At 42.9% G+C, this 12,218-nt stretch overlaps 1 protein-coding gene across 3 annotated transcripts in view; it reads right to left on the minus strand.

Annotated features, from left to right (window-relative positions):
• The window catches only part of SNX25 (sorting nexin 25), a 133,655-nt gene that overhangs the window by 90,860 nt on the left and 30,577 nt on the right, over positions 1 to 12,218 (minus strand). For all 3 annotated transcript variants that reach the window (XR_014774924.1, XM_084758940.1, XM_084758941.1), the window contains exon 3: positions 7,397 to 7,613. Coding sequence is in view for 2 of the 3 variants with exons in the window: in XM_084758940.1 (XP_084615066.1) it covers positions 7,397 to 7,613 (217 nt within the window). In the remaining variant the exon portion in view is untranslated. The remainder of the gene's footprint in view (positions 1 to 7,396; positions 7,614 to 12,218) is intronic.

Raw genomic sequence — 12,218 nt, forward strand, 5'->3', positions numbered from 1 at the left:
TCTGTGTATGGTTGGCTGTCCTGGACTCCCTTTGTAGACCAGGCTGGCCCAAAACTCACAGAGCTCTGCCTGTAGAGCTCTGCCTACCTGAGTGCTAGGATTACAGGCATGCACCACTGTGCTCAGCTGGTTTTATCTTATTGTTAAAAAGAAAAATATACATTTGGTTAGTACTTACTGGGGGGAAGAGCAGCCAATTGAAACTACTTTTTCAAGAGAAGCTTCTTTAGATAATTCTGAGCCTGTGCACCAGCTGGGAGCCACATGGTCATGAGAGTGTCACAAATTCCCCTCCTTCCTAAGAGCCGAGTTAGGAGGAAACTAAGAAAGGCAAAGGCTGGAGAGGGCTGGTCCACTGAGATCACCGTATGGAAAAGCTCCCCACATGACTCCCCTAGAACCTCTCTGAGCGGGACACTTTAGGAGGTGGGCATCGGTGCTGCTTGTGAACCGAGCAAGGCTCACAAAGCTTGGGCACTGCGGGTGAGGAAGCGTCCCCTCAGCTCCCTGTGAGCTGTGATGGGTCTTCGCTGCATCCCGCCCTGTGCACCACTGCAGTTCCCACTAGTCACCCCCAGTTCTCGCTCCTTGAGTAGGGAAGCTGTCAGTAGCTTTGATGTGTTTCACAGGTACAGTATGATCTAACCCTCCCACCTACACTGAGAGGTAGACAGCACCACTACCACCGCACAGACAAGAAAATGAAGAGCTGAATAAAGTCATGGCGGTGATGAACGGCGGAAACAGCTCTCGCTCCGTCGGTCTCACTCTCAAGTATGTGCTATGCTGCTACATTATAATCAGATACTGCAAAGAAAAGGGGGGAACAAACATGTCAGGAAGAAAGAAAGAAAATATGTGAATAAAGACACATTTTCCTCAAACAACATGCCTGTGCTTGATGGGCACACAAAACACAGATTGTAAAGAGAGTAGGAAATGTTAAAATGCTACTGAATTAACAGTATAAAGGCAATCACTTTTAGACTTTGCGTACCACGCTGAGACAAGGCAGATGGGACAAAGGAAGAGGAAACTGAGCAAGCCTTATATGTGATCTGGCCTGGTTTGCAGCAGCAGCTGACAGACAGGCTGGAAATAAGCACAGCTGACCGGAAGTCTGCCTCCAACAACGTGCTTAACAGTCAGACAAAGGATGCATTGCTTTTATTACTGCAATTTATTAGTCTCTGACAGTCACCAACTCAGGGGTGTGCTCCCAGGGCCACCCACATCATTTTGCAGTCCATGAAGATCTGTCCAGCGGTAACATCTACAGGACAAGAATGCTGTTACCCAGGGCTGCCAGACAAGGCAAATAACCATCAAAACCTACACTCACTGGAGGCAGGCCTGACTGTGTGCTTCGTACAAGGCTACATCGATAACAGTCGTTCTCTGAAACAAATCACCCATATGAAAAATACTAGTGAGTAACTGACATTCTTTCAAGTATCTGTACTACAGGGAATAGTAGTAGCGTTTCTTTCTTTCTTTCTTTTTTTTTTCCTTTACATTTTTATCATCAACCAGAGTAACAAGGAATAAAGAACTAGGAGCTGTGTCTCAGGTGACTCCGTGTCTGCCTGGCCTGTACAAGACCATGGGTTCACTACCAGTACAACTCAGCTGGGGTGGTGGCATACAACTGTAACTCAGGAGGCAGAGACAGGAGGATCAGAAGTTCTGCAACACAAGAAAACAAGCAGCAAAACAGAATGAAAACCCCTACAAGCCTGAGGAGCCAGCACTTCTAACAGGGAACAGATGCTCTCTTACTCTCTTGTCCCCCTTCTCTCTGTCATGCGCATGTATTACTTGTTATTCTCAGGTTTTTCTTGGAAGATATTTCGGAAAGCTGTTGTTAAACATCTCGATGAAAAACTTACCCTCATGTTGAAAATTGATATTCATAAAAACTCTAATTTTCTCCAACTACTTGTCCTTTTCTTTTAAGTCAGTATTCTTCTAACTAAAATAAATATTTAAAATACTGTCATCTAATGAGTGTAGCTTACGCACTTTAAAATAAGTTTCCTTGAATTCAAATGAGTCTTTGACAATGATTAAGTGGGCAGAACCATGGAATACTTTAGTTGCCGGGTACCACAGCAAACTACATAATATAAATGATAGTGCAAAGGCCTAAGGAAACTGGGAAAGGAGGGTGTAAGCTACAGAGGCCAGGAGGAGGTGACCTAAAGGTCTTTTGTTTAACTTTCTAATCCACATACACTGTCTGCCAGAAGTTACTTTCACAGCACAGAGCGGGGTGCCCTGAGAGCGTTCTGTGTTGCAGAGACGCTTTAGGGGAGGCCAAAGCTGTATTCATTATTTCACTCTCACTTGTCACAAAATCTCATTTTTCTCTTTCACTCCCAAGAAGAGCAGGATTTTTCACAGAGGACAGACACAATGTGAACTTGTACTTTAAAAACTTCTTGGTTTAAACATCGTATGTTGTAAATATTGATGAACATAACAGGCACAATTGGTAAGGCTGGCAAATATTTAACAACTGGTTCTCCACAGGACAAAACTGAAAGTATTTCCCCATTCCATTCTGTACATGACCAATTTCAAGCCAGAAATAAGATTTCACTGAGCTGAGGACTGTGAGGCGCTATGCAATCAGCTGTCACCTGCCAGTGGAGGCTGGCCATGGCACACCACTAGATGTGAGCCACATGGACTTTGAAGTTCAGCTGCTTTTAAGATCGTAGGAGTACCCTCAGATAAAGAATTCTGAGAACCACTGTCCCGTGGCAATGTTTTAAAGACTACAGGCTGTGCCCAAGTAGTAAGACAATAAAACTAAGTTAGTCTCAAATGACATTTAAGTAAAAAGTGTTGCAGAAAAAGAATCATGAGTTATCACAGGTGACTAGAGCACCATTTTATGAAAGTGGAGCACAACTGAAATGCAAGTAAGACAATAAAACTAAGTTAGTCTCAAATGACATTTAAGTAAAAAATATTGCAGAAAAAGAATCATGAGTTATCACAGGTGACTAGAGCACCATTTTATGAAAGTGGAGCACAACTGAAATGCACTTCTCACCACGCATTACAGTTGCAGCAGCTTGCAAAACACTGGGGCAGCAAGCGGGACAGCAGTGGGAGTGTAATGGCGCTGGGTTTTGGCCTCATCAGCCTGAGGCTGGCAGACCTGGGGAGAGAGAACAATTCAGAGGAAGGAGCTATGGAGATGAGCATGGATAGATGCCATTCTTAGCAACCAGTCCACTGCCAAGGCAGCACCACAAGCCAGAACAGGGGCTGTCATATGACAAACTCAAGTGCAGAGCTTCGAGAAAGAGAATGTGCGCTGCCTGCTGCTAAGGAGGAAGCTGATGCCGATGCTCCTGCAAGTGGGCATAAGCAATCTTAACTAGACGTCATCCCAAACAACTGTGCATCCCAACAGGCAGAGCTGCTGCTTTTGTTGGTTTGGTTGCTTAGTTTGGTTTGGTTTCTCTAGAGAGGGTCTCTCTGAGTAGTCCTGGCTGTCCTAGAGCTCACTCTGTAGACCAGGCTGGCCTTGAACTCACAGAGATCCACCTGCCTCTGCCTCCTGAGTGCTGATGTTAATTAAAGGCATGCGCCACCACCAGCTGAGCTGCTTCCTTCTTTAGGACCACATTTTATTTGTAAGCTACATGTGCTGTAATTCATCATCCTGGCACTCACGCGAGAGGGCAAAACAAATGTAAGATTCTGCTAACAAGCCTAGGAAAATAATTTGTTCTTGGCATAGAAAATAACACCGCTGAAGTCTTCCAAAACCAGGTTCACACGAAATAAGCACAGACATACATTTTTGGAACAACAATGCAGGGGCTTAACAAACCTATATATGAGATAGTTTCATAATGAAACTAATTCTTTAACTAGAGGCCATGAGTGCTAACATTAAGTTCCTCTAAGAGGTTTCAGAACATCCCTAGCTAATCAGAGACGCAAATTAAAACTACATTGAGATTCCATCTCAACTCGGCCAGAATGGCTGTCACTAGGAAAATGAGTGACAACGGACACAAGCTAGCAGGGGTTTACACGGAAGGGAGGACTGACAAAGTGCAGTGGGAATGTAGACTAGCCTGGTCACTAAGGAGTCAGTATGGGTGTGAGGGGGCTCATCGGAAAACAAAAATCAGAGCCCAGGAGATGGCTCAGCAAGGAAAAGTGCTTGCCACATAAGCCTGAAGAACATCTAAAATCAAGCCCCAGGACCCACGTGAAAAGCCAGAGTCGGTGGCATGCATCTGCAACCCCAGCCACCTCTAAGGCAGGATGGGAGGCAGAGACAAGAGAATCTTCGGGAACTAATATGCAGCAGGGCAAGCAAAGGACCCTGCGTCAAAAAAAAGTGGGAGCAAAGAGCCAACTCGGGAAAAGGTGTCCTCTGACCTAAACACATGTGCTATGGCATGTGCGCGCATTTACAGACACACACACACACACACACACACACACACACACACACACACACACACACTCTGAATGTTTTTTTAAAATCCTAAAATTAGATCTACCATAGGCCCCAACTATTCGCCACTCTTCAGCTATACTCAGTTGACTGTAAGTCAACATATACCACTGCTCATTGCAGCACCACTGAAAAGAGCTAAGTTGCATACCGTTGTCCACCGCAGCTCAATTCACAATAGCTAAGAAGCAAAATCAACCAGCTTGCCCATCAGCTAATGAATGGATAAGGAAAATGTGGTACATACACACAACTGAATATTACTCAGTGGTAAAAATAAATGAAATTTGAAGGCAAATGGATAGAGTTGAAAGCATTCTATTGAGGTCACTCTGCCCCAGAAAGACTGTGTTGTATGTTCTCTCTCATATGTGGGTCATACTTGAATCGTTTGCTTTGCTATGTTTAATCTGGGGTACATGCGGAAGCCAGGAAAACTAGAGATGGGCCGCTGGAGAGACAGTGAAATAGAGTAAGATGAAAGTAGAGAAGGGCATTCTCCACAGTAGAGTGGAGAGTGGGATATGACTTTCTCACGTACTCTGGTGCCTCACCTTTGACCATGTCCCCTGGAGGGGGAGACCTGGTGGCACTCAGAGGAAGGACAGCAGGTTACCGAGAAGAGACTTGATACCCTATGAGCATATACAGGGGGAGGTAATCCCCCTCAGGAACAGTCATAGGGGAGGGGAATAAGGGGAAAATGGGAGGGAGGGAGGAATGGGAGGACATAAGGGATGGGATAACCATTGAGATGTAACAAGAATAAATTAATAAAGAAAAAAAAGAAAGTAGAGAAGGGGATAGTGGGGGCAGAGGGGTTCAAACACGGAAGCAGGCAGGGACCAGGAAGTGAGGCATTGGCAGGTGGCTTAACAAACATGAAGAGTATGTTAAAAAGCTACATAGAAACCTATGATTTTCCAACACAAGGAAGAACTCGATTCGAGGAGATGCTAGAACATAGGAGACAGGAAAAGTGTGGGAGGGGGTGCACCCGGGTCAAAGGCTTAAGTAGAGACAGGCAGCTCGGGGAGAGCAGAGGACAGGGGGAAGACTAAACTAAGGCTATGCAAAGACGCCGTATGGAAATCCACTAAGTGGACTAAATATGCACAATATAGCTATATGTTCTTTTAAAGGGGAGTTTGAATAGAAATACCCTACATGAGTAGACAATTCTGCTCCCAGAAGATATAGGCTATTAAATAAGAATCCTGATGCCAGGCACCGGGTACCCGACTCTGAGCTGTTCCTCGGGGAGTCCAGAGGCACCCAGAACAAGCGGACACTGCCACTGAAGATAGCATTCACCGTGGGGGCAGGACATGGAGAAATCAACCTGAGCCCGAGTGGAAAGCTCTCCCTGCTGGCTAACCAACTTTCACGGTGTTGCAGCGTGTTGTGCAGGGGGAGAAAAGACATCAACAGTTGCACCCAGCCCAGGACTCCACATGCTATAATACTGACCTTGCAGGCCAGAGGTGCTGTGGTGTGATAGTATCATGGCAGTTATGGGCACCACAAATTGCCTTCTGACCGGCTGTGTGGTCTGCTCCACGAGAAGGCTTTTGTGCCTGGTCCTGTCAACTTGGTCAAATGTCCAAGACTAGGGAAGTCATAAGCCCTGGGGAACCTCCTGTTGTTATGATAAATGGCCATGCTGTTGATATGCTTTTATATCCATAGATTTGTACTGCTCTCACCTTTGGTCAGAGGATCTTCTCTTTGTGGTGAATACTGCCTAATACAGAGACTCATTTCTGGTCAAGACTCTGAGTATACGAATGTTCAGCTCTGTCAGGATCATCCGTATCGATCTCCCACCATCCAAGGCTCGGGGAATTTTGTGCGAGGAGGGCAAGGTAACAGCCAGTGGATGGGGGTAAGCGCTACAAAGTGCGTCTGCATGTGACAGAACCACTGTCCTCAGGAACTCATAGTGGCTATGGCTACCTGCACAAGGTCAAGCCAGTAAAATCCCAGCACTGACTGGGGTTTGCACCTCTGTTGGAGGAGCAACAGCTAACAGCCGCTGAGGGAGCTGTGTCCCTTTGCTGCTGCTGGTAGGCTGCTTGGGCGCCCGGTGGATGGCCACACACCCATGCGCTTATGGGCAGCACTAATTGGACTCAAAACAAAACAAAAAAAAAGAGATGAGGACTCAAAGTTGGGAGGGATCCAGGCTGGAGAACATTAGGGGAGATGGAAGGAGGCCGTGGGACCTGAGTACGGTCAATATACACCTTATTAATGTATGTGAACCTTCAAGGGGTTAAAAAGCATTATTTTAGAGAGTTAAAATACATAAGCTATACAACCAGTCTAGAAGTAATGGATAGAGAAAATGTGGCATATACAAGCAATGCAAACTTATAAACTTTGTTCATAAAGAATAAAGGTGCATTGATCACAGGAAGATGGATGCAGCTGGAATGATATCAAAGCAAATTCAGTCAGGGAGGCAAACATCACATCTTTCATCTGTGGTTTCTAGACCTTTATGAGTACATGAATCCATGTATGAATATGAAAGTACATGAAAGTAGAACTGAAACTCCAGGGGCACAAAGGGCACTAACAAATAGAGAAGTGACAGAAGGTAAGATGATATGAGGGAAATATATCTTAAATGCATTGCATTCTGTATGAAAAGGTTCTGTGTAGGCCAGTACACTATAAAATAGTGTTTTTACTTCATCTCTAGATACTCACAATATTGTACGTAAGTTAATTATAGTGCTTACCAAGAAATCTACTCTGTAAGTACACTGTGACTATTCCCCTTCAAAATGTCTACATTCCGAGTCAAGCCAGCAGATTATTTTAAATAGCCTGTTTTACCCCCTCAACAGGAAGGATGTATTGATGAGAAAGGAGAGACATTTGCTGATGTTACACGTTTACCTGGCATTGGCAGCTTTCAGGTCACAGAAGTGAGTGAGCAAAGCCTTTACAACGTCATTACAGACAACTTTAACCACATCCACGTGACTCAGCCTGTGGCGAATCTGCTTGGCAATTTCCCAGAAGTCATCCAAGAGCAGATGGTAGAGCTGTCCTTCATCTCTGCTGAGGTTCCCGTACCAGGAGAGAATATAGTCTCTGTAACTGTAGTCGAACACTGTGAGGAATAAAGCGGAGCTGAGTCAAAGTTGCAAACATCCAGGTGGCTCATTGCTTAAAATATAATGAGAGTAGAAAATACAAGAAGGGAAAGGAAATCTTTTAAGTTAAAAGTTCCTCATTTAACTGGGATGCCTGGGTCTTGTACAGTCTAATTTTAAATAGTTTGTTTACCTTGATGCCCACCTACTTAAATACATATAGTACAGCAAATCTTCTCAATCATCACTTGGGCCGTGAGACCCCAGAGCTCATCTGAGTAAAGAAAAGACACTTCTGTCAAGTTTGCTCCATCCTAAGACACCCTGTCTGTGCAACTAGAGCTAAGTGTTGTGGGGTGTTCCACTTACCCACACTTTTCAGAGTTCTTTACCCTTTGGAGATCAAACCATGGTACAGGAGCAGGATTCTTTACATTCCCTTACAGAATAGATTCAACATTCTGTCTCCTAATAAGACCCCAACTAATACAAGAATAGTTCCACACACAGCTTCTTACACAAACCAGCCCATGTGGCCAGTTGCCTTCACCAGGCAATTTCGAGTCTATCACTAGCTGTAGGTTAGAGCCATCTAATAGAACTACAAAAATCTGTGCATGTGCTTTTACATCTTTCTGTTAGCCCTCTTAACAGAATAGAGGGAAACGGGTATAGTTAATAATATATTTCATTTCATGTAATGTAATTATATATCAAACATCAGCATTTAAAATTAAATATTTTCATTACTTTTTCAAACCAAACTCTGAAATATGGTGCATACTTTATAATTACAGCAGTCATAAATGAGCTGTTGAAGTTTTAGTGCTCAGTAGCTGCCTTGTAGGTCTCATGGTTGCCCATGGTAGACATCACAGCTCTACTTAATATGGAAAGACTGTAATTGTTAATGTGATTGTTCAAGAAAGAAGGACTCCTGAACATTAAACTGGCATTTGACATAGATAGTGACAACTCCCAAGTGCCACAGGGGGGAAAAATTAGCCACACAATCCTGCTCCAGCTCAAGGACACCAAGGTTACTGATTATTTCTGAAATCATTTAATTCTCAAAGCTTTTTCTTTTTCAAACACTACTCATAGCCTGGTAGGATGGTGAACACCTTTAATCTCAGCACTTGGGAAACAGAACCAGGCACATTTATGAGAACTGGAGGACAATTTGGTCTACATTGCAAGTCTCAGGCCAGTTAGAGATATATAGTGAGACCTTTTCTCAACATACAGACAAGACACACTGAGAGACAGACAGCCACACAAACAAAAACCCACATACAGAACATCAAGATTTTTGTTGGCATTTATATATGCCCAGGTTTAAGCAAAATCTCAAGGTGATGCCAATGGTTTCAATAGCGCCTTCTAGCTGAGAACAATTATCTTCCAAAGGCAGGAAGAAAAAAAAGATGCTACAGCAATCTTTAACCATTCACTAAACATTATTTTATAGACTTTGATATGCAAGGTGGCATTGACAGCCACATGAATAACAACCAAGCAATGGAGAAAAGCCATCAAACAAATGAGCTCTTAAGATTCTTAGTCATTTTTATGTTACCCTCCAGATATTTGATTAGATGACTGTTAAGTTTCCTAGGTTTTGCAGAGTAGCTGTACCTCATCTTGAACTGGACGGGTCCGTAGATGTAAGATGAAAACCAGAACAAGACAACTCTATAATGTCATTCATTTGTGACAAACAAACAGAACATGGATCCTATGTGGCAACTGAGCATGTTATCAAGAAACTGAGGTTAAAGGAGTGAAATGACTTGCAGGCAGCGATGCCACACTTCCTGTCCTGCTCTGCACACTGCAGTCCCCCATATGCATAAGCAGAAGAAGGAAAGCGCTAAGAGTAACAGGCAAGAGAATGCAGAAACGGTGTCCTTGTCCGCGGCTCATCTGGCTTCTTTAAATGACGTCCATAAGGAGAAATAGGTCACAGACGCCACTTTATAAAATGCTCTGGAAAGCACAACAGGAGGGCAGCACGGGCATCCTAGGAAAGAAGTTCTGCTCGATTCAATATGAAGAGGACCTCAATAAAAGCAGCACAACTTTCCAATATGCAGTCACAGCAGATGGTGGCCTTCGCACCATCTAATGGACAAGGATGACAGAAAATTAAAAGACCTCCAGAGGGCCTTGTCTGCAAGGCCAAGTAATTAGGGCAGGATGAGAGTCCCTGGCCAAAAACACTGCTTGATTGGTCCCTTGCTCTTTTTATTAAACTAAGTTTCCACACCACATAAATTTAAACTAATATAGCATATGCAAAATATGAGAGGTAAGTCAAATTACAAGAGATTTAATAACTTTATAGTAAGATCTACTCGGTGTGCTGTTCTAGTCACTGCTGGGTTGCTGTAAAGAGACACTATGAGGAAGGCAACTCTTATAAAATGCTTAATCGGGGGCTGGCTTACAGTTTTAGAGGTTCAGCCCGTTATCATCATGGTGGGGAGCATGGCAGCATGCTCAGCACTAGAGCAGTAGTGGGGAGCTACATCCTGGTCCTCAGGCCAAGAGAGAGACTCTGAGCTTGGCATGGGCTTGTGGATCCTCAAAGCGCACGCCCAGGCACACACTTCCTCAAACAAGGCCACGCCTCCTAATCCTTTCAAATAGTGCCATTTCCTGGTGACCAAGCAATTAAATCTATGAACCTAGAGGGCCCGTTCTTATTCAAACCACCTCGTGTGCCAAAATGCTTAACATGGAAGGTGTATCATCTATGTAGTGTCCTACTACATTTCCTGACTACACTGCGTATGCTATTTAATATAACTCTGAAACACTCCTATGATAATACAGTTTGGTTAGGAATTTATAAAAATCAATTTGGTAGGAATGTATACTCAGCCACAAACTTTTTTTTTTTTTAACCGTAGATAGATCTTCCATCAATAGCTAATCAATATCCTTCTTAAGCATCATAGCTGCATGTATAACTTGAATATGTAAGGCAAAAAAAATAAGAGCCATATTTCTAAGTATATATTACATAGCAATACAGACTCACACAAACACAAAAATGAACAAAAAGTTGTGTTATGTGTACATATATGTTTGTGCAGTGTGTGTGTGTGTGGAGGGCAGAGGGCAATGTCAACTGCCTTCCTTTCTTGTTCTCCACTTTCTTCTTTAAGGCGGGGTACCTTACGGAACCTGGAGCTTACTGATTCAGCTAGACTGCCTGGCCAGTGAGCTACAGGGATCCACCTGTCTCTACTGCATTGGGATTAGAGATGTATGCCATTGGCTTTTATGTGGATGCTGGGTCCTGGGTCCTCAGGCCTGCGTGGTGAGCACTTTACCAAGTGAGCGGTCTCTCAGCCCACCAAACAACATATTTTTAAAGGTAACTCAAAAGTGAATCAATTCCGGAACATGGATTCCCTCTCCATTGCAATAGCAGTACATTCTGCCAGCACGCTGATCAACCAGTTAACGTGTAGCTCACGTAGTATAATTCTTGTTGTTCTAACACCTAACTGCATTGTCTTGCACTACGTTTTATTCTTGTAACTCAGTATGTAAATACTTGAGATAATTCCTCATCGACACTGAGCTACAACACAAACACTCTTTAGCAACAAATGTGTTTATACGTTTACCACACATATATTTGTCATTTACGGTACTGTTCAATGGCATCATTTTAAATTATATATCCCAAAGGCAATAAAGTAAATATATAAAGACAAAATAGCAAAACATTATCTAGTTAAAACTAACTTTAGGAGGAAATTTTTAAGTATTTTGTAAGTGGTTCACATCAACTAAATTTATACTGTAGCTCTAATAAACACGCTGCCACTTAAGCTTTTTTTGACACACAAACTCTCAACTTTTATCAACATTAACTCTGTTGCCACTTGCTGTAGTTTAATTTAATATATTGGTACTATGGTTTAGAAATATAAAATCTACTCCAAAGATATAAACCACATTTACAATGGATGTTTCTAAATGCTTGTATAATCTCTTCGCTTTCTCAATACACATTCCTAGATTCCCCATAAATGTAAGTGGCCACATTTTTTAAAAAGTAATTCCAGTTTTGGCCTGTTTGTTACAGCTGTTATCAACAGCTGCCAAAGGTGTAACCTGCACTTCTCAATCTATTGTTATGGCAGCCACCAGCTATCGTTTGGGTAGAAGATATGATGTTCAACTTCCTGACAATGATCTTATGTTTTCAAAACATTAGATCAGAACAAAGGACTCTTGAGCCTTAAGAAGTTGGCTAACAATGCCATCTAACAGATAACAGAAGCCAAGTTGCAACAGAGAAAATTACAAAAAAGTCAACCTCAAAGTAGCATAGAGAACACTACCAGTAGAGAAGAGGCTGGATTTAGTTAGTGTACACTGTACACATAAACGAAAATATCACACCAAATCTCCTTAAAACATACAGGTGACACATTAATTTTAAAAAGTTTTAAAAAGAAAGCAAGCCATCAGGTGTGCGTTAAAAAAATACCAACTAAAACTTAACCAATGCTCTTACCCAAAAGCTTTGTGTGACACTTCCCTTTCAAGAGAAATGACTACACAGGAATTAACCTAAGGGCAACGTGTTATTTGCTTCT

The sequence above is a fragment of the Acomys minous genome, assembly GCF_964271855.1.
Source record: "Acomys minous genome assembly, chromosome: 15".
Taxonomy (NCBI): domain Eukaryota; kingdom Metazoa; phylum Chordata; class Mammalia; order Rodentia; family Muridae; genus Acomys; species Acomys minous.